This window comes from Pan paniscus, chromosome 8 (assembly GCF_029289425.2).
Source record: "Pan paniscus chromosome 8, NHGRI_mPanPan1-v2.0_pri, whole genome shotgun sequence".
Lineage (NCBI taxonomy): Eukaryota > Metazoa > Chordata > Mammalia > Primates > Hominidae > Pan > Pan paniscus.
The window spans coordinates 55829529-55852287 of NC_073257.2; the positions used below are offsets into that span (position 1 = coordinate 55829529).

The following is a 22759-nucleotide window of genomic DNA, read 5'->3' on the forward strand; positions in this document are numbered from 1 at the left end:
TCCCCTGTCATCCTCACACTTTTCCCCCCTCTTCTCCCCCTTCCCTCATTTCCAACATAGGAGGATCCAAAGTGGGAATTCCCTCGGAAGAACTTGGTTCTTGGAAAAACTCTAGGAGAAGGCGAATTTGGAAAAGTGGTCAAGGCAACGGCCTTCCGTCTGAAAGGCAGAGCAGGGTACACCACGGTGGCCGTGAAGATGCTGAAAGGTACCTGCCAGGCACAGGCACAGTGCCCCTGGGGGAGTCTCCGGGGCGGGGGGCGGGTGAGGCCCCTCCTGCCCAGCATGGGACCCTGAAGAGCCCCCATTGCTGTTCTAGAGCGGCTGCAGTTGGGGGACCCCTACCATGGGCCACTTGGGCCTAGAGAAGCAGAGCGAGGACTTTGCTCTCCCTGGAAGTCTCTAGAGGTGTTGCTGTGCCAGTGCCACTGAAGATCTAAGCTTTAAACATTTAAAAAGCCCTTTGATTTTGAGCTGACAGCTGTCTTCACTCCAGTCTGCCCCATTCATTCCTCTCAGCCCAGTGTCTCCTGGGGTCCTGGTGAAGAGACCACCAGTAAGGACTGGCCCTCAATCTCAAGAGACCCCCATGGGCCTGTCTGGCCTGCATGCCCAGTCATGCCACAAGTTTGGCTCTCGATGGGCACATGCACCTACCCACACAGGCATGCGACTGCACTGAGTAGCCCCCTCTTCTGTGGCCAGGCCCCAGCCCTGTGAACAGCCAGGCTGAATGGCGGTGAGGGAGAGTGGTTGGTGTACATAACAATTATCTGCAGTAGTCGGGGGCTGCACAGCACAGGGTGCTTCCAGATGCCTACCCAGCCCCAGACTGGGTTCACCTCCAAGCCAGTAAAACCCCGGACTCTCCAGGGGCACAGGGAGACCCTTGGATTTCCATTGCAGCCATGCACAGCCCCAGGCCACCCACACCTGGTCCAAAGGGTCCTGGGGCCCCAAATCCCAACTGTCCTCTCCCTTCCAGACAACCTTTCAGGACAGAGGAGGTGGCACGGCACAGCTGGGCAGTGGGACAGCTGACCTGGGAGGGATGGCTTAGCCATGTGTTCTGACTCTTGGAATACCTTCAGGCCCAGGCACCTGCTGGGCATTCCAGCACAGCTCTGGCCACCATCGGGACGCATATGCTGGGCAGGTGATCCCTGTGGTGCCTCGTCCTGTTTCCATCATGCCTCTACAGTTAGACTCTCTGGGGAATCATGCTGTTCATTAAGAATAAGCCAGAATGTCAGGTGTGCAGTGCACTGGTAACACTGCTTTATCTCAAGTGCTAATGTGGGTCTTCTCGGTAACTAACGGAGTGTGAGCTGCTGACGTGTGTGTGACGGATACATCAGCAGCACAGGAGATGCCTGGGCTCCAGGCTGGCCATCTCAGACAGGAGCGGGAAATGGGGAGCCTGGTCGCGGTGTGTGGACCTCCTTCATGGCTCTCCACCTTCTCCAGGGCCTCTCCCCACAAGTGGGTGTGTGGGTACCCCTCACCTTTCCAGAAGGATTAATGCGGGGAATTTCTGTGGACAACTGTCTTCTAAAGACAACGACTACAGGAACATAATGCCACATACACAGGTGGCCCAGCCCTGGGACACTCTGGGGAAAGATCTGGCATGTGTGGTTGCTGGCTCCTCAGGGTGCTTATTCCTCAGGGTGGATGAGGCCCCTGTCCACTGACCCCAAAGGCTGGGAGAAGCCTCAAGCAGCATCGTCTTTGCAGGCCTCTCTGTCTGAACTTGGGCAAGGCGATGCAGGTCCATCCTGACCTGGTATGGTCATGGAAGGGGCTTCCAGGAGCGATCGTTTGCAACCTGCTCTGTGCTGCATTTCAGAGAACGCCTCCCCGAGTGAGCTGCGAGACCTGCTGTCAGAGTTCAACCTCCTGAAGCAGGTCAACCACCCACATGTCATCAAATTGTATGGGGCCTGCAGCCAGGATGGTAAGGCCAGCTGCAGGGTGAGGTGGGCAGCCACTGCACCCAGGCTGGGGGCTCCATACAGCCCTGTTCTCCCTCTTTCTCCCTTTCCCTACTGCTCCTGCCCTGTTTCCTATTCTCCCTCTTTCCGGAAGCCTGGCTCAGGCCCCAGCCTGGAGCTTGTGTCTAGCTGAGTCCACGGGCTGAGTGGTCACTTTCCATCAGAGGGGCCCCGTGCTAGCGGCACTCCCTGGGCCCACAGGGCTACTCAGAGGTCTCTGGTGTGACATTGCCATGTGTCCTCACCCAGTTCGGGGCTGGGCCCGTGGGGCAGGGAGCTCTAGGAATGGACAGTGCATCCTGGGTACTAGGGTACCCTGGGTACCACAGGGCACCACAGGGCACTAGGTGTGCTGTGACCTCAGGTGACCCCAGCCCGCCCTGCATGGCAGGAACATTGTCACCATTTCTCAGATAAAGACCCAGGAGACCAGCCTGGTTTGTTGGTTTTCCAAACCACCATGCTGCTCAGGGGCTTCCCAGCATGCGTGTGTGGGTGTGTGCGAGAGGGACAGGGAACCCAAACACCGGGAGTGCGCAGCAGGCACTGTGGTCGGCACCAGTAGAGTTGGAGGCTGGGCCTGGGGCAGGACGGGCGGGAACAGGGAGCAGGCTGTGTGCAGAGCCCAGCGCCAGGCAGGAACCCTTGCATCTGCGCAGGCCTCTGCCTCCATCAGCATCCCCAGCCTGCACTGGGCCAGGACCCAGGAGGCAAAAAGGCGTGGTGTCCTAGCATCAGGGAGGGGTGCCTCCCAGGGCAGTGTCGCCTGCCTCAGGCACCTCGAGAAGGAGGCACCCACACGAGCAGCAGGAGGCAGAGAGCAAGTGGTTCAAGAGAAAGCTGAGGCTTCAAGGTCTCCGCTCTCCACAGAGCTGCAGCGGTGCTGCCTGAGGCAGGGATGTGTCCACCCCCTTACTCACTGGGTGGCCGGGCCTGGGGGCCCTGCGGCCTCCCACCCCTGGCTCCTGGAAGACCCAAGCTGCCTGACCCGCACGCCCAGGGCCCCCTCTCTCCGCCCCCAGGCCCGCTCCTCCTCATCGTGGAGTACGCCAAATACGGCTCCCTGCGGGGCTTCCTCCGCGAGAGCCGCAAAGTGGGGCCTGGCTACCTGGGCAGTGGAGGCAGCCGCAACTCCAGCTCCCTGGACCACCCGGATGAGCGGGCCCTCACCATGGGCGACCTCATCTCATTTGCCTGGCAGATCTCACGGGGGATGCAGTATCTGGCCGAGATGAAGGTGCGTGCATATGGCTCTGCACCCAGCCAGCCCCGGCCAGGCCACACCCTGACCCACCACGCCCCTGCCACCCACATCCTGGCCTGCCACGCCCCTGCCATGCCACGCTCTAGCCCACCATGCCCCTGCCACCCACACCCTGGCCTGCCACTCCCCCACCATGCCACACTCTAGCCCACCATGCCCCTGCCATGGCATGCCATGCTATGGCTCACCACGCCCCTGCCATGCCACACCCTGACTCCACCACGCCCCTGCCATGCCACACCCCCGGCCCAGGTCTCACCAGGCCGCTACCCGGGCCACACACCACCCCTCTGCTGGTCACACCAGGCTGAGCCAGTGACCGCTGCTGCCTGGCCATGGCCTGACAACTCGTGCTATTTTTCCTCACAGCTCGTTCATCGGGACTTGGCAGCCAGAAACATCCTGGTAGCTGAGGGGCGGAAGATGAAGATTTCGGATTTCGGCTTGTCCCGAGATGTTTATGAAGAGGATTCCTACGTGAAGAGGAGCAAGGTGCCCAGTCCCGGGGATGAGGCGGGGCTCCCAGGGATCCCAGGTGCACCATGGGGCAGGCAGTGCCCTTGGGAAGCCTAGGAAAGATACCGAAGATTAGTGGAGCTCTAAGCTTTTTATAGCCCTCACCCCAAATCTTTCTGACCCTGGGTCCCCAAGGACCCAATTAGAACTCCGCTCAGCCTCTGCCATGTCCTTCTCCTCCAGGGCCTCCAGGGCACCCCTCCCCGGCAGCACACTGACCCGAGGCCCTTGCCGCACTTTTCAGAGGCCACCTCATGCTGCGGAACTAACAGTCCTCTTCTGCAGAATAAAGGTCACCGTTCTGATATGACCTTAGCTCTTTTCTCAAAGAAGGGTGGGATGAAATTAGCAGGATCGTCATTCTTTGCAAAAAGGAATGAACTGCTTTACAAGTGAGGCTTCTCCCGCACAGGGGCCTTGGACACTGGGCTGGGTGAGTTTAGAGGCATAGGAACCCCCTGGACAGGATCCAGAAACGCAGCCCAGCTTTGTCCAAGTCTATGAAACAGGCAGTGGGCACCCTTGGGGACACCTGGTTCCCTACCATGGTCCTAGTCCCGGGACAACTGCCTTGGCCCTCTTAGTTTTTCTGCCCATGTCAGCCCCTCTCCTGCAGCCTCCCAGTGGCAGCCCAGGCAGGGCAAGTTCAGGGTGCTGCTCAAAGGCCATGCCGCCCAGACATTCAGAGCAGACCCTGCTCAAAAAAGAAGAAGAAGAAGAAAAGAAAACCACAAAAGGCGACTTCCTATGATTCAGCTTTGCTCTGAGGGGTCTGGAGAAGCCATTTGTGTTGCCAGGGGTTGTGAGCTGTTCCGTTTCTTCTGGGGTTTCCCTTGTGACAGCAGATCTCAGAACTGCTGTGGGGGGAAGTGGTAGGGGCTGGCCCCTGCCCTGTGGAGGGTGTGGACAGAGCCTTCCTGTTGATGCACTGGTCCTCCAGGGAGAGAAGCTGAAGGCATTCTTATACAAGACGTGCAGGCTACACTGTCACACACTACTGCCAAGACAGCCACACTGCACTAAGGACATAAATCCCTCATGTGTTTAAGTAAAAGAAGTGACAGTAAGATTGTGTTACAACCCAAGGTACACATTTTAAAAATGGACTTGCACCTTCAGGCTTGTCTGTGGAGAAGCTGTTTCTCAAGTCACCCTGGAAAGGATTTGTTAGGTCAGACCCCAGCACTGATGAGGGATGTAGGGGGCTGGGGGCACTCATTCAGAGATGCTAAAAGCACCCTGCAATACAATAAGAGAGAAAAAACAGCCTCCCCCAAGGCACACAGACAAATCCCTTCCCTCAAGGCTCCTTCAGTGTGGTAGCTGCTGGCAAAGTGCCCAACATGGAAATGCTAGATGTTGGTTTCCCAAACACATTGGCCCTCAGAACCCCAGGGGAGATCTTGCAGGGGGAGTTCCAGGCCCATGCATAGGGAAGCACTGCTCTGCACCACCGGCAGGCCTGTGGCATGTGACAAGCTGGCCCTGTGTGGCTGTGGGTGGGCAGCTGACTCCCGCCAGCATCTCAGCAATCCACAGGAGGTTCAGGCTGGAGCTCCAGCCCCTTCAAAGATGTGTGTGGCCAGCTCTGTGCCCAGGAGTGTCTACAACACTCTTCTGGTTACTGAAAGCTCAGGGATAGGGCCTGGCCTTCTCCTTTACCCCTCCTTCCTAGAGAGTTAGAGTAACTTCAGTGTCTTTATTCCATCTCCTCTTTAGGGTCGGATTCCAGTTAAATGGATGGCAATTGAATCCCTTTTTGATCATATCTACACCACGCAAAGTGATGTGTAAGTGTGGGTGTTGCTCTCTTGGGGTGGAGGTTACAGAAACACCCTTATACATGTAGTGGGGCCACGACGCCCGTCTATGCAGCTTGGCCAGGGAATTGCACTGGCCCTGAGCACCTGTCTGCAGTGCTAGCCCTCTGCAATGACCCCCTCACTGAGGGGCCTTCATGATGTGTTCGTGAGGCAAATGGCTGGGCCAGGCCAGGCTGCAGTTCTGAAATCTCCGGTAGAGCATGAGAGCCGAGCAGGTGGCCAGTAACCCAGCCTCCCCCGCCCTTGCTAGTCCCATGCCTCCCTCTGGGTCCCTTGGTGACTCAGGCCCAGCCCAGCAGTTACCCTCCTGTGGTCCTGAGTAGGGCTTTGGGCTTAGGCAGAGCACCCAGTGACTTGCCCCCACCCACAAGTGGAGCTTGGGGACTCCACCTGAAGATGGCCTTGTGTGAGTTTATAGATTGGTGTGCCCCAAACTGCTCAAAGGTGGAAGCCAAAATCTCATTCTTCCAGGTCCAATGACAAGAGCTGATCACTTTTAAAACACAGGATTCTTGCCTCTAAAGTGTTCTACAGTCAGCAGAGGTGTGATGTGCATCTCTTTTTTTGTGGGGGGAGGGGATAGGGTCTCACTCTGTCACCCAGGTTGGAGTGCAGTGGCGCAATCCTGGCTCACTGCAACCTCCACCTCCTGGGTTCAAGCGATTCCTGTGCCTCAGCCTCCTGAGTAGCTGGGATTACAGGCACGTGCCACTTCGCCTGGCTCATTTTTTTGTATTTTTTGGTAGGGACAGGGTTTCACCATGTTGGTCACACTGGTCTTGAATCCTGACCTCAAATGATCCGCCCACCTCAGCCTCCCAAAGTGCTGGGATTACAGGCGTGAGCCACCACGCCTGGCCAACATGTGCATCTTAAATACTGTGGGCTGTGAATAAGCAATTGGACAACAGCTTTCCGATTATATAAGCTGACTGTAGGCTAGTTGGAAAAGGCAGAGAAAAGCATAAAGAAGAGACTGAATGTCACTGGACCACACCGCCCAGTGACCTCTGGCTGCCCTCTGGTGTGCTCCGTGGTGTGCACATGTATACTTTTTATTGCCCTAAATGGGCTCATGCGATGCTGTTTTGTGATATGATTTTGTTCCCATTGCAAAGCGAGTTTTCCTTCACAGTTAAAATGTTTTTCTATAGCTTTTTTTCCTTCTAAGATTTTATGAAATTTTCCAAGCACATAGAAATGGCAAAAGAACTATACAAGGCACTCTGAGTCTGGTGGTCTGCATTCTCACCGCTTTAAGTGTGAGAATCTTAAGAATTATTAAGATTAATTCATGATATTAATTAATTAATGTATCATTAATTCATTAATCATGAATTCATCTTAAGCCTCATGTGTCCCTTGTGCGTGTGGCTGCTCTGATGGGAGTGGCTTGGGGAAGGACTTCAGCTTCATGGAGTAGGGGCCAGGCAGGCAGGCTGCCCTTCCCCACCTTCATGCTACATCCATCTGAGCAGCCAGACCCAGGCTGACATCTGTGAGCATCTGTGCTTGAAGCCGACAGGGTCAGCAGGTGCTTGGTGGTGGGGGTGGATATCTGGGCCCCCCGGAGGGCTCTGTGAGGGCCAGGTGGAGCCACTCACTGGTCCTTTCACTCTCTGCAGATGGTCTTTTGGTGTCCTGCTGTGGGAGATTGTGACCCTAGGGGGAAACCCCTATCCTGGGATTCCTCCTGAGCGGCTCTTCAACCTTCTGAAGACCGGCCACCGGATGGAGAGGCCAGACAACTGCAGCGAGGAGATGTGAGCGGAGACTGGCTTTGGCCCAGCCTCACTTGGGAAGGGAGGGGACATCTGTGTGCATTCCCTCCTCATCCAGAGCAGCCCCAGGAGAAACCAGGAGAAGTGGGGGGTGGGGAGTGGGCAGGGCAGAGGTTAGAGAGCCATCCTTGGGTGTGGCAGTAGATGCTGGGGGTCCTACCCCGCTGAGGGCTGGTGGGCTTCCTAGGGGGTCTTATAAAAATGAGTGAGAGCAGAGACTGGTGCAATGCAAGCTCAAGGGCTGAGAGCTGTCCCAGCAGGACACTTGGGGAGGAGAAGGTAATTCCAGATGGCCCAGGTGGCACGTGTTAAGGGGTGCCTGAGTGGAGGTGCAGAGCCAGGCAGGGGCAGCCTGGGCTGCAACCTGAGAGGTTGAAACCTTTACACTCTCAGGGGAGATGGTCTTAGAAACCAGGCTGAGAACAGATGAGAAAGGGCTGCCCAGAGGCAGAGATGCATGGTACATGCATTCCACAGAGTGTGCACACTGCTGGGGCGTGGAGGGGGCATGCTGGGCCGAGAAGCCAGGTACCACCTCCCTGGGCCCCCAGCTGGTGGCCAGCTGGAGCGCTGTGGTCTGCCTGGGTACCCAGGCAAGCAAGGACGGTGCAGGACAGACGTGTGATTGCCAAAGGTTCTTGTTTGTCTGTCTCCACACCTAAAAGCCCTCAATCAATTCATCCTTCTTGAGAGTTTTAAGGACTGGCACTTCTCACTTAGCTGCCAGAGCAAGCATAGTATCCAGTGAGCTGTTTACCAGTGTCTTTGCAAGGGAAGTAAAAATGAATCTCCCTTGGAGGGAAGGGAAGCTTGTAGGATTCTGGACCACAGCTCTGAGAGACCTGAGCACAGTGGCCCATGGGCTGGGATCCTGCAACAGGCCATGCCCCAGTCCCACGAGGCTCAGAGATGTCAGCGATGCAGAAATAGCTTTGGAGTTGGAGACAGAGCACACTGGGCCCAGGGTACAGGGCAGGGTGCGATGGCTGTGGTGGGCTGTCCTTCTGAGACCTGGCCCTGCTTGGATCATATTGGCCTGTCTGCTCTTCCCACCAGGTACCGCCTGATGCTGCAATGCTGGAAGCAGGAGCCGGACAAAAGGCCGGTGTTTGCGGACATCAGCAAAGACCTGGAGAAGATGATGGTTAAGAGCAGAGTGAGTGCCTGGGGCCAATTCCCACAAGCTGAAAGTGGCTTGGGGAGACTCCAGCCTCACCCCAGGGCAGTAGTTTTAGCCCTCAGAGTTCCCAGTGTGGGGCCACAGTGGGATTGTGCAGAGAGAGACAGTCATGCTCTCCCCCACATGCAGACAGCAGATTGAACCCTTCTCAGGCCAGGCCGCTTGGGCTTCTTTTCAAGTCATGAAGAAACCAAGATTCTTGACATTTAGGAAAAGCTCTCTACAGACAGGCATGGGAGGAAAACATTCCAAAGCCAAAAAGAAATAGTTTTCCATAATGGAAAATGAGAAAGTTGAGTTAAAGCAAGTGCCCAAAATTCAGATGCCCAGAGGGGAGTCTGGCTGGAGGAGGGCAGTGAGTAAGGAGCAGTGGAGACTGTGGCAAACAGCCAGCCCCCTCCAAAGGGTTCCTTGCTGGAGTACCTGTGGCCTGCAGAAAAAGGAGCCAGGAATGGGCCGGGTCTTCTGAATTTTATGAGGTTTATGTTGTCTCCCAGTTTTTATTGTTAACAATTCATTTAAATTTCCCAGAGCCGAACGTAGGCCAAACAAAGCATATCAGGGGGTGGCCAGAGTCAGCCTGTGTGCCTGGAAGTACAGTTTGTGAGGTCTACACATTTTCAACCAATATTCATCAGGCAGCTGCTAGGACCCATACTATGTCTCAGAGGCTGGGAATGCAAATAAACAAGACCAGCACAGCCCTGCCCTCACAGGGTTTACACACAGGCCTTGTCTTAACATTGGCACATTTACTGAGTTGTCACTTCTTCCGACTTGGATAGCGGGATGCAGGAGCTAGGACCCCATAGGAAAACTTCACATCACTGTCTCGCTTGGATGAAAACTTCAAGTCCTAAGAATGCAGGGTTGTTCAAAACAGAAGCGATCACTGGTGCTGGCCTTCCTAGAACAGTGCTGAGAAACAGCCGGGAAAACGCTGGGCCCCTCTGTGCACATTCAAGCTGGGCATTGAAAGGAGCAGATGCCAGTGGCCCCTCGTGCTGGGGAGCCCGTGCCTGTAGCAGGGTCCTGTGCACCCTGACAGCACTGTCAGATTTCAGAACTCAGCCCTGACGTGACGTTCTAGATGGCAGGGGTCCTTGGGGAAAGCTGGAAAACATCCAGCAGGCTGGGGCTGCGTCCTGGCATGTGGCTGCAGTGGGCTCCCCCAGAGCCCAAGGGTTTGTCAGCGGGCTGGTTCCGTGCCGCCCATCTCTGGGTTGGGCCAGGGGCAGCTAGATGAGGCGTTCCCCAGGGCTGCCCTCCAGGCCCTGGAGATAAGACGCTGAGGGAGCACATTTCTTTCCCCAGGGAGGTGACTTTCCAGGGGAAGAGACAGAATAGACAACACCCAGGGGAGTGATGGGGACCTCAGAGCAGGACCAGGCCAGCCAGGAGTCCTGGGAGCTCTATGCAGCCTGGCCCTGGTCTCTTGGAGAGGTCAGGAGATTGGTGCGAGGTGGAGACACAGCCAGAGCCTCTGCCCTGAGGGTGGCGGGGGGCCTGAGTTGTATCTAGTTGTGGCACATGGCTTGGAGTGACCGGCCATCTCTGTCTTCCAGGACTACTTGGACCTTGCGGCGTCCACTCCGTCTGACTCCCTGCTTTATGACGACGGCCTCTCAGAGGAGGAGACACCGCTGGTGGACTGTAATAATGCCCCCCTCCCTCGAGCCCTCCCTTCCACATGGATTGAAAACAAACTCTATGGTAGAATTTCCCATGCATTTACTAGATTCTAGCACCGCTGTCCCCTCTGCACTATCCTTCCTCTCTGTGATGCTTTTTAAAAATGTTTCTGGTCTGAACAAAACCAAAGTCTGCTCTGAACCTTTTTATTTGTAAATGTCTGACTTTGCATCCAGTTTACATTTAGGCATTTTTGCAACTATGTTTTTCTAAAAGGATGTGAAAATAAGTGTAATTACCACACTGCCCAGCAACTTAGGATGGTAGAGGAAAAAACAGATCAGGGCGGAACTCTCAGGGGAGACCAAGAACAGGTTGAATAAGGTGCTTCTGGGGTGGGAATCAAGTCATAGTACTTCTACTTTAACTAAGTGGATAAATATACAAATCTGGGGAGGTATTCAGTTGAGAAAGGAGCCACCAGCACCACTCAGCCTGCACTGGGAGCACAGCCAGGTTCCCCCAGACCCCTCCTGGGCAGGCAGGTGCCTCTCAGAGGCCACCTGGCACTGGCGAGCAGCCACTGGCCAAGCCTCAGCCCCAGTCCCAGCCGCATCTCCTCCATCAGGGGTAGCGAGGTTGCAGGAGCTGGCTGGCCCTGGGAGGACGCACCCCCACTGCTGTTTTCACATCCTTTGCCTTACCCACCTTCAGGACGGTTGTCACTTATGAAGTCAGTGCTAAAGCTGGAGCAGTTGCTTTTTGAAAGAACATGGTCTGTGGTGCTGTGGTCTTACAATGGACAGTAAATATGGTTCTTGCCAAAACTCCTTCTTTTGTCTTCGATTAAATACTTGAAATTTTTTCTGTTTCCTAACTTCATCATTGATTGTTTGAAATCTTGGAGTTTCAAGCATTTTTTTCAAGCTGAGACGGTTCCTCTTGCATGCCTCCTGACTCACTGACTCCTCACTGGCTTTGTGTCTAGTGCCACACTCCATTTGTGCTGACGATGCTATGAGGCTGGCCCGCGTGCGCCCTCGATTTGGAAGGTCCTCTTCTCCGTTGTAGGCTCAGACAACAGACGAGTGCCTCCTTTACGTTAGAGAATGTTTTATAGAACGTTTCCACTGCAGTAAGCCATTGAGTGCAGCAGTGTGCTGTTGCCCTACACTGCCTTAGAAAAAGAGTTAAGCAGTTCGACAAATATACATCAGATTAGAGAGTCTCAAGTTCATAAAAGTCAAAATTGGTAGTGTCTGTTAAGTTACATTTACCAAGAGAGCACATGATATTTCCCCTAACTATAACAGTGTTTTTGGAAACCTGGAGCACAAAACCATTAATATAATTGGCACAGAAACCACGAGTTTGGTTTGAACATCAAAGGGAGTTTTGCCAAGGCCTTACTGTCTGCACTTGAAGTTTTGGTTCTTCAGTGCAGAACAAATGATCTGTTTTCATTTTTAGGCATGTCAGACCCGAACTGGCCTGGAGAGAGTCCTGTACCACTCACGAGAGCTGATGGCACTAACACTGGGTTTCCAAGATATGCAAATGATAGTGTATATGCTAACTGGATGCTTTCACCCTCAGCGGCAAAATTAATGGACACGTTTGATAGTTAACATTTCTTTGTGAAAGGTAATGGACTCACAAGGGGAAGAAACATGCTGAGAATGGAAAGTCTACCGGCCCTTTCTTTGTGAACGTCACATTGGCCGAGCCGTGTTCAGTTCCCAGGTGGCAGACTCGTTTTTGGTAGTTTGTTTTAACTTCCAAGGTGGTTTTACTTCTGATAGCCGGTGATTTTCCCTCCTAGCAGACATGCCACACCGGGTAAGAGCTCTGAGTCTTAGTGGTTAAGCATTCCTTTCTCTTCAGTGCCCAGCAGCACCCAGTGTTGGTCTGTGTCCATCAGTGACCACCAACATTCTGTGTTCACATGTGTGGGTCCAACACTTACTACCTGGTGTATGAAATTGGACCTGAACTGTTGGATTTTTCTAGTTGCCGCCAAATAAGGCAAAAAAATTTAAACATGAAGCACACACACAAAAAAGGCAGTAGGAAAAATGCTGGCCCTGATGACCTGTCCTTATTCAGAATGAGAGCCTGCGGGGGGGGCCTGGGGGTAGTGTCAATGCCCCTCCAGGGCTGGAGGGGAAGAGGGGACCCGAGGATGGGCCTGGGCTCAGCATTCGAGATCTTGAGAATGATTTTTTTTAAATCATGCAACCTTTCCTTAGGAAGACATTTGGTTTTCATCATGATTAAGATGATTCCTAGATTTAGCACAATGGAGAAATTCCATGCCATCTTTACTATGTGGATGGTGGTATCAGGGAAGAGGGCTCACAAGACACATTTGTCCCCCGGGCCCACCACATCATCCTCACGTGTTCGGTACTGAGCAGCCACTACCCCTGATGAGAACAGTATGAAGAAAGGGGGCTGTTGGAGTCCCAGAATTGCTGACAGCAGAGGCTTTGCTGCTGTGAATCCCACCTGCCACCAGCCTGCAGCACACCCCACAGCCAAGTAGAGGCGAAAGCAGTGGGTCATCCTACCTGTTAGGAGCAGGTAGGGCTTGTACTCACTTTAATTTGAATCTTATCAACTTACTTATAAAGGGACAGGCTAGCTAGCTGTGTTAGAAGTAGCAATGACAATGACCAAGGACTGCTACACCTCTGATTACAATTCTGATGTGAAAAAGATGGTGTTTGGCTCTTATAGAGCCTGTGTGAAAGGCCCATGGATCAGCTCTTCCTGTGTTTGTAATTTAATGCTGCTACAAGATGTTTCTGTTTCTTAGATTCTGACCATGACTCATAAGCTTCTGGTCATTCTTCATTGCTTGTTTGTGGTCACAGATGCACAACACTCCTCCAGTCTTGTGGGGGCAGCTTTTGGGAAGTCTCAGCAGCTCTTCTGGCTGTGTTGTCAGCACTGTAACTTCGCAGAAAAAGAGTCGGATTACCAAAACACTGCCTGCTCTTCAGACTTAAAGCACTGATAGGACTTAAAATAGTCTCATTCAAATACTGTATTTTATATAGGCATTTCACAAAAACAGCAAAATTGTGGCATTGTGTGAGGCCAAGGCTTGGATGCGTGTGTAATAGAGCCTTATGGTGTGTGCGCACACACCCAGAGGGAGAGTTTGAAAAATGCTTATTGGACACGTAACCTGGCTCTAATTTGGGCTGTTTTTCAGATACACTGTGATAAGTTCTTTTACAAATATCTATAGACATGGTAAACTTTTGGTTTTCAGATATTCTTAATGATAGTCTTACTAAATGCAGAAATAAGAATAAACTTTCTCAAATTATTAAAAATGCCTACACAGTAAGTGTGAATTGCTGCAACAGGTTTGTTCTCAGGAGGGTAAGAACTCCAGGTCTAAACAGCTGACCCAGTGATGGGGAATTTATCCTTGACCAATTTATCCTTGACCAATAACCTAATTGTCTATTCCTGAGTTATAAAAGTCCCCATCCTTATTAGCTCTACTGGAATTTTCATACACGTATATGCAGAAATTACTAAGTATTAAGTATTACTGAGTATTAAGTAGTAATCTGTCAGTTATTAAAATTTGTAAAATCTATTTATGAAAGGTCATTAAACCAGATCGTGTTCCTTTTTTTGTAATCAAGGTGACTAACAAAATCAGTTGTGTAAATAAAATCGTGTATCATAAAATGTGTAAACTTTTTTTCTTTTTAACATTCTAGTTGGAAACAACAGATTTCTGATTTTGTAGTTTCCATACAATATTTAAAACATCACAAAGAATTCTATCATGATAACCACTGAGGCATCAATAGTGGTCGAGGACTAGGGGCTCCGGAGATATCGCTGGCTTATCTGGTACATTTGCATGTGAATAGGCACATTGATAGAAACTGAAAAACTCAGCTAACTCCACTGTTCAAGGAATCCCTTCCTTAAAGGTGTCCATCCCTAGAACAAAGCAGCAGCCAGTGTCAAGTTTAGGTCTTCACAGTTCTCTAGCAATTTGCTTGTTGCTGATCTTTTGAAGTTGGCCTTAGAGCTGTGGGAGACGGAATACAAAATGCCGAGTCCTGAGGAAGGCCATTAGAAGTGTGAGGGAAAATACTGTCCTGAACCACCATGAAGCCTGACATACTCACTACTTCTGTTTATGTCTTCCCCGAGGAATTCTCTGAGCTTCTCATGCCGGGCGTGGAGCTGATGGGTCAGTGGGCAAACGGGAGTTGTTGTCAACATCAGTCTCATCTGCGATTGCATTGTGTCAGATGCCAACGGCCTGTGTCACACACATTACACGTGTGTATACGTGGGCCTTTGCACGCCTCGCCAGGTGGTGTACATGCAGGCCTTTGCACGCCTCACCCAGTGCCCGCCCCAGGCCCATGAGGCCCCGCCTCCCAGCCGTGGGTGTCTGTGTCTGCTCACCGCTTCCTCCTTCAGCCTGGACCACGGGCTGGAAGTGAACGTAATCTCCAGAGCCAGCTGTTTGCTGTAGCCTTTACCTCTGAAAGTAGAAATCTACGCCAAGAAAAGTTAATACTAAAAGCCACCCCTAATGTAGACTCTACATTAGGACTATTTGTGTATGTTTGCTGTTTTATTTTCCCCTAAAAACACATTTTCTGCCAACCTTCACGAAGGATTTCTTCCCACCACGAGGCCAGCTTATGTGGGCAGAAATCTAGTTGAATGTGCCTGAGAACAGGGCTTGAACAAATACTTCATACACAAAAGAAATTTTGAAGGGAAAGCATAATTTCTAACATATAAAGAAAGCCTCTCCCGCAGGCAGGTGGAGCAGTTAGCGGTGCCTCTCTCTGCCTCGGGTGCGTTCACGCATAGTGTCTGGCACACCTTGTTTTATTGCTCTTTGCTTTATTGCGTTTTTCACAAATTGAAGTTTTGTGGCAACGCTGAGTCGTCGAGAAAGTCTATCAGGGCCATTCTTCCAACAGCCCACACTCACTTCATGTCTCTCTATCAGTACTGTTAAGCAATAAAGAATCTTTAAACCAAGGTATGTACATTGTTTTTTAGACATAGTTCTGTCACACACTTAACAGACTCCAGTACAGTGTAAAGTGTAACTTTTATATGCACTGGGAAACCAAGAGACTTGTGTGGCTCACTTATTTGGGATCTTCAATCTTCTTTGCTTTACCGGGGTGGTCTGGAACAGTATCTCTGAGGTTCGCCTGTGTTTAGTGGTCCTCACAACTGGGGGGTGGTTCTAGGAAGTCCTAGGGAATCCTAACCTCTGTGGCCCTGAAAAAGCAGAAAGGTGGGTCTTCAGGGTGCATGCAGCAGTGTGCGTGGCCCCACACATCTTCCACATGAAGATGCTCCAGGTGCAAGTCCTAGGCTTGTGCGCCTGCAGGGAAAGCACCCTCTCTGCCAGGGCTCCTGCTGTGGCCCTGTCCCTTCTCCATGGCAGCAGCCTTGACCGAAACTGTGTAGAGTCTCCCACCTCTTCAGGGAGCTGGGACTCAGGAAGGATCGTCTTAGCTGAGGTCATAAGAACCTGCATGTAGAGAACTTTTCAGCGTGGGGCCACTACTGTGTCCTGCTGCTGAGGCCAGGTAGTGGCCGTCTGAGGGCTGCAAGGGCAGGCTGCTCCCAGGAGTTAAGGAGGCAAACACTCTGAACACCCTGGAGAAATCACAGTTTATCTTTGCAACTACAAATTTGAGTGCTGTGTCAAGTGACCAGGTATTTTTGCAGATGTCTCTGAGGTGTTAAATCACAGGACCTGGCCAAGCAAGATCTCTCAGCTGGACCCCGGGCAGGGGATCCTTTATAGGGGCACATCTCACTGTGGGGGCTGCAGAAATGTGAAGGTCATCATGGAGGGAGCTTGCGGTCTGAAACTACCCCAGCCACTGTGACTACCACACTGGGAGAGATCATAGACCTGCATCCTCTCAGATGACACTGAGCAGTTCAAGCTAAAAATGTGCTGGTAAGCAAGGTAAGTGAATTCTAAAGCTAAAAAAAATCATTTTTCATTTTCTGAGAAGGAAACAAGTTTGATATTTCATACACAGACAATATTTACCATGCAGACTGTCAATTTCTTGAATAAAAATATGAAATTCATTTAAAACATTCAAGTTTTTGTGTATTTTTCTCAATGTAAACAGAAGAGCAACCTGTTTCTTGGCTGCTCGATTGTCTCACCTGCACATCAATCCTTTTCTATACTCTCCCATGGAAGAAGGGGTCTCTAGGGGCAAGAGACTTTGGTCAGAGGACTGCAGGGAGCCAGGCAGCACCCATGTCTTGGAGCCTCCCCTCTCCCTAGGGCGTATGCCTTGCTCCATATTTTGTGCCTTTCTTCTGGGAGTTTTCAAGAGCTTGAGAATTTTCCTGGAGACTCTGGCCACAGGGCCTGAAGCTCTTAGATTGCTCAGAACCCCATGGTAAAGGAGCACACTGAGGGTTTGGGGGACTTCAGTGTCTGGGAAGAAAAGTAAGATCATAGCAAATGATTTCTAAAAATAAGAATGACACCAAGGATGGAAGAGCTGTAGTGTCTCACAAGACAGTCACTGGAAAAAGTAGAGGAAGTGTGGTTGGACACTATTTTTAAAGAGATATTCACACAATTACCTCCAATCTTTAACTTTGTAGAAATAAGCAAAGGCTACCCATATGAGAACCCACAGGAGCCACTGGTTCTGAACTTGCTATAGCAAGAGAGTCAGCCAGGATCACTTACTTTTGGCAGACACTCAAAAGCAGGCAGAGGAGTGGGAAAGCCTTATAGTAAAAAATAAAAGGTGGGGAGGGTGAGGAGAAGCCTTCAGGGATGCTGTGATTGGGGCTTGTTGGCCTGGGGAAGCCGGAGGCAGCTAACCAGGAGGAGGGCCTCTTATGTGATTGGTGTGGGGGACACAGGTGGCTTTCTCTGTTTAGTTCAGTGGGCAAAAAATAGGGAAGCTTGCAGTTCCTGACCAAGTCCTAACCATTCTGGGATAATTGTTACAGAGGCTGTGGTTTGGCTTCCTGGCTAGTTCTGCAGAGAATCTGATTCAAATCCTCTGGCCGTATGTGGTCTGGCCATTGTCTGTTTGCATGTTCAGTCTCTTAGTCCCCCTTGTTGGTCATTTTCTTGTTTGTAAAACGTTGGCCAACTCAAGGAAGTCTAGAGATCCAGCTCTTCACTGCTCAGAGATTATTCAGTTGTCTCTCTGGTCAACTGTATTGTGAGATCTTGATCCTTCTGTTGTTATAGCATCACAGTGCTCATTTGACAAGAATGGGATGCAGTGGAACAACATCAGGACCACTATGACAGAAAAAAGAGCAACTGTCCCTGTGAGACGCTTTGAACGCAAACCTCAGCTGACCAATGCAGGCCAAGAGCAAATCCCACATAGGCCATGAGGATCAACCTTAGAAAGCCAAATAGCTTTTGCCTCAAGGTGATGTGTGACCTGTACTACCTTCTCTTGTTTCACTGATCCAGATGCAGTATTAGCAGTGACAGAGGCCATCACCAACCAACAAGAAATCTACAGCAATGAGACTGTCCATCACTACTCATGCCAATGAGTTGAGACTGATAGGTGCCCCATCTAGGGAAGAAGGGGCATTGCTAATGACTTCTGCCAGGGTTAATGATAAGTTTATGACAACAGGATTCCCACAGATGAGAACATTGCTCTGATTGTTTGCATAAACAATGAGTCAGTAACTCCCCAGTTAGACTGCTGAATAACCAAGGGTGATGTTACGGTTTTTGCAGTTTTACACCAACCGGTTTGTGGTAAATCGTTACAGCAACCCTAGGAAAACCAACGCACCATTTCTACGTATGGTTAATGCATGGCAGGTGTTTAAAGGTATTGCAGGATATTGGTGCTTTTCCTTTCCCCAGTGCACCTCATTGATCTCAAGTGAGGGATTTTTCTTTTTGTCTTGATTTTTGTTTTCTAAGTTGAACAATCTTTTTTTCCCAGTGTCCCTTGTGTATACAGTATCTATAAGTGCACTTGTCAGTAGCTGACTGGCTGGGGAGGGGCCACCCAGCTGTTTGATCAGCAGGGCCACAAGTTAATTTTAGGTCCTGTCTTATTTTTGTTCTAAAGCACTTTTAAAATGTCTGCCAGGTGTTGTAGTTCAGGTTAAGGGGCTATTTCCCATTTTCATTTCTGTTTTTGATTAGGTCTCCGATTTCAGATTTAGCTCCTTGACAACAAGCAATGAAAGGGCCACTTTCTAGACTCCCAAATGATACAATGTATTTTCTAGCCTATCCCAAAAAAAACTCCTGCAGGTTCTTTTGTTTGTTTGTTTTTGCATGACAAGGGATTATGGTCTAATCTTTTTGGTGGGGGGAATGTTTGAGATATGGCTTTTAGAAGACTTTGCCCTATGTTTTGAGCCTCTTTGTTAACTCTTCAGTTTTATTGTGGACAGTGGGATCCTAGGATCCCTTTTGGGGGAGTCTAGTCAACTTTTGCCATTCAGGATTTAGCATGCAAGGTTCTGGTCAATGTGTACAAGTTGATATGGGTTAGGTAACACTGGGTCACATGCTTCCCCCCGCCGCTTTGCGATAGGGTCTTGCTCTGCCACCAAGGCTAGAGTGCCGTGGTGCAATCATGGCTCACTGCAGCCTCAACCTCCTGGGCGCAAGTGATCCTCCCATCTAGCCTCTTGAGTAGCTAGGACTACAGGCACACACCACCATGCCTGGGTTTTTTTTTCCATAGAGATGGAGATCTCACTATGTTGCTCATGCTGGTCTAACTTGTAGGCTCAGGCAGTCCTCACTGATTCACCTTCCAAAATGATGGGATTACAGGTGTGAGCCATAGTGCCTGACCAAAGTATTCTTAATTATTTTATGCATAGTTGCTGATCTTGCCTGGGTTTGGGGAAATCCTTAATTATGGTTATTAATCTAGCTTGGGTCTAAGGTTTAAATTCCACAGTTGTCTGTATATGGGGCTCATGGAGGAATAGGCCTTCAGAGAGGCAGCTGGCATCCTGGGGTCATAGGAGGGTTGTTGTGAAAGGGCAGGGATCTGGACAAGAGGAAGAGAAGGGAAGTGTGGACAGATGTGTGGAAGGGAAGAGATCAGAAGGATAAGGGGGAGAAGAGGGAGAGCTGTATTAGGGAAGCAAATGGATGATAAGCAGAAGGATTTACTAGGAAAATGAGTCTAGGTTGTTGCTGCTTAAGTTTGCCAAATCGCTCATTAGCTTTAGCCAAAGAGTCTTTCAGGGAAGCACTTTTTGAATCAGAATATCATTTGGAGACCTCTGACTACCAATCAAAAAAGGCTGCTCATTGGGCCTAAGAAATCTTATTCTCTTTCGTTTCTAAGGCATCTCTCAAATGAGCAATTTTGTTCAAGTTAGATGTTCTCCAAATAAGATCTTCACCAAATCAACCTTGGTGAAGTTAATGCTTTTCAGAGATGGGCGTAAGGATTAGAATTGTTAAGAGAGTATATGTAAGAAGCAGGAGTTTTTTCTGGAGGGGGAGATTTAAACTTAGACAACACCATGAATGCTGGCTGGTGAGGCTGGCGAGAAATGGAATGTTTGTGTCTCTCAGGACATGAAAGCGAGACGGAAGAGAACCTCATTCAGTTTTACTGGAAACCCACAGCAAAGTTTCTCCAAGTAGAGGCCGGTGTGATGAGAACTGCTAAATCATGAGCTGCGAGGCTGGCTCAAACAAGAGGCTTATGAGCCCCATGCCTGTGTCCTTTCCTATGGTTTTCCTTCTTATGACAAGCAGCACTTTTTGACAGCACAACACTAAACACTAACACAAAATACAGTGAAAAGGGATAAAAAGAATGGCCTGATTCCACTAGAGATGCCAGACAAATGAGAATCAATAACAAAACCAGAGTACCAAACTGAGAATAAATAGCCAGAGACCTCCACGCAGAGTGAGGTGAGCCCTAGTGCTGACCACATCGGCGCACCTGATAGGCCGAGAACATGGAGGCATGAGGGGCCTCTGGGTGGCACAATGGGTGGAAGCCTGGGGACCTCAGGGACAAGCAGTACAGACTTACCATGGGATCACCAGGAAAACTGTGGAAACCAGCAAAGGCTATTTATTCACAACTTGCTATAGCAGGGGAATCAGCCAGCATCACTTACTTTTGGTAGAAATTTAAAAGGCCCGAAAGAGATGGGAAACTTTTATTGTTTTGTTTTGTTTAAGTATCAGATTGGAAATTATTGGCAGGAAATGTTTTTAATTACATTTTTCTGATATTAAACCCAACACAGTTGTACTTAAATATTTTCCCTAGGAGAACTACTTATTTTACAACTATATCCCAGTGTATCACCCATGATCAGCCACATAATTTGAAGCATGCATTATCTTCTCTCCACATTCAAATTACATACATTTAGTATTTGGCTACTTAAAAAAAAATCATTAAAAAGTAACAATTTAAATCCATTGATGGGAGAACCTCAGTTAGTTTCAAAACAACAATTCTTGCCAGGCGGGGTGACTCACGCCTGTAATGCCAGCACTTTGGGAGGCCGAAGCTGGAAGATCGCTTGAGCCCAGGAGTTCAAGGCCAGCCTAGGCAACAGAGGGAGGCCCCATCTCTACCAAAAAAAATATTAACAATTAGCCGGGCATGGTGGCATGCACCTGTGGTCCCAGCTACTCGGGAGGCTGAGGCGAGAGGATCGCTGGAGTCGGAGGTGGGGAGGCTGCAGTGAACCGTGATCGCTCCACTGCACTCCAGCCTGGGCGACAGAGCGCGACCCTGTCTCAAAAAATAGATGAATAAATAAATAAAAACAATTATAATGGAAGTTTGGATAGGAATTTAAAACACGTGGCAACTAACCCTGACCCTGCGGCTTCAGTCTCCCCGCCGCTAGCTGAGGGCCGTGGCCGCTGCACAGAGGCTTGTGAGGATTCGGGGGTTCAAGCAGCGCCCCCCGCGCATCTGCCAGACGTGCGGCCACAGGGTAGGAGCAGTAAGGATCCAGGGAAAAAAGTCCACGAATGAGAAAGGAAACCCAGCGTTTGTAGGGCTAGGAGAACAAAGAAAGAAAATGCTGGCGGCGGAGGGCGAGGCTCTGCGGTGCGTGGCAGATGGGAATTTGCTCGGTGGCGGCTCCTCTTTCTCGAGGGCTTCCCAGCGTCCCCTCCCCCGCCAGCCCGCGGTGACGCGCCCGGCACCCACCACAGCCGGCTCTCGGGGCCGTCGCGCCTTCGCTCGCCCGCTTAGGCCGTGCTCGGGGTGGCGTGGGAGACAGCGAGCCCGGGGAGGACCCTGGAACATGCAGTGGTATGGAAGACGCCTAAGAAAGGGCTTCTCTTTCCACTCACGAAAATCAGTGTGTGAGCTCGAAGCCATTTCCCAGCGTGTCTGCCTCAACTCCCTCATTCAACAGATGAGGAATTCCTCCAGGGAAATGCAGTGATGCGCTCACGGCTGCCGGCGGCCCAGCGCCAAGGGGCGCTCCACAGCCCCGCGGCCCGAAGCCCTCGACTCGGCTGCCACGCAGGCCCCGCGGCCCCGCTCGGACTCCCAGGATCGGCTTCCGGGCGGGACAGCACTGCAGTCCACGAGTCCGGGCAGGGGCGCCTCCAGGCCGGAGCGGTTTCCTGCCTCGGGCACTCTGCTGTCTCCACAAACGGTTTTTGGAGGCACACACACGGATACTTTAACACGTCGGTGATGAATCGGTACCCAGCTGCCAGTGGCGGAGCTTCCTGGGCGGGGCCGCGGGCGCGCGGCGGCCTCATTTCCTCGCGCGCGCCGGAAGTGGTGGCCTCTCAGGCGCGGCGGCGCGCCCGGGGGGTGGGTGGCTGAGGCGGCGGCGGGCCCAAGGCGTGAGGCGCCGCCCGGGTGTGCCCGCGGCGCAGGAGGCGGCGGAGCGCAGAGCGGGCGAGCGCGGTGAGTACCTGGCCCGGCCTCGCCCGCCGGTCCGCGACTCCCGCCGGCTCCGGCCCGGGCGGTGCGGGCGCCGGGGCTGCGGGCTCCTGTCTGGTCGGGTGGGGTCGCCTAGCGGACCGGTCCTGCGGGGGGCCCTGTCTCTCAGGGATGAGCCTGCCGGAGTCGGCTCCGGTTTTAGGGAAAGCGCGGCCAGAGACGATTGGTTCGCTTGTCAGTGTTGGGCTTTGTTTTGTTTCGTTTTGTTTTTACCTATTCATCACCATCTCTGCTCCTCTCAGTGGATAAACTTTTTAATCAGTGGTGACCTCGTCATCGCGTTAAAATAGTTCTGCCCTCAGCCCCTCTTTATCTGTAGATGGCAGAGCGAGCGCCGGTAAAGATGCTCTGTCGTGGAGGGCTCAGTGGGGCGGAGGAGATGGGGAGCCTCTGGCGTTGTCGGAGAATGCACCTTAAAAATGACTCTACCCTTGAGCAACGCAGGAAGCACGACAGTGATACTTCTGTTTGTGATGATGGTATTGGCGGTATGATAGTTTGATTATACATCTGAAGCTTCTCTTCCTGAGTCCTTGGCTTGTTAAACTTGGAGGCATTTTCTAGCGTGCTTTTGAGATAGATGTGGGATGTCGTGACGTTTCACCGTCA

The 22759-nt window shown here is 51.3% G+C and overlaps 2 protein-coding genes across 10 annotated transcripts in view; both read left to right on the forward strand.

Annotated features, from left to right (window-relative positions):
• RET (ret proto-oncogene) overlaps window positions 1-22759 on the forward strand; it is a 76566-nt gene that overhangs the window by 39205 nt on the left and 14602 nt on the right. The window contains exons 12-20 of one of the 2 annotated variants that reach the window (XM_034930365.4): window positions 61-208; window positions 1850-1957; window positions 3017-3231; window positions 3628-3750; window positions 5494-5564; window positions 7223-7360; window positions 8435-8534; window positions 10124-10271; window positions 11661-22114. In XM_034930365.4, the coding sequence (XP_034786256.2) occupies window positions 61-208; window positions 1850-1957; window positions 3017-3231; window positions 3628-3750; window positions 5494-5564; window positions 7223-7360; window positions 8435-8534; window positions 10124-10271; window positions 11661-11818 (1209 nt within the window). In that variant the 3' untranslated portion in view covers window positions 11819-22114. Of the gene's footprint in view, window positions 1-60; window positions 209-1849; window positions 1958-3016; window positions 3232-3627; window positions 3751-5493; window positions 5565-7222; window positions 7361-8434; window positions 8535-10123; window positions 11055-11660; window positions 22115-22759 lie in introns of those variants that run through there. The other variant, XM_055092672.2, reaches the window with a different exon arrangement.
• The window catches only part of CSGALNACT2 (chondroitin sulfate N-acetylgalactosaminyltransferase 2), a 47952-nt gene continuing 47183 nt past the window's right edge, over window positions 21991-22759 (forward strand). For all 8 annotated transcript variants that reach the window (XR_004664612.3, XR_004664613.3, XR_008619917.2 and 5 more), the window contains exon 1: window positions 21991-22114. The gene's annotated coding sequence lies outside the window, so the exon portion shown is untranslated. The remainder of the gene's footprint in view (window positions 22115-22759) is intronic.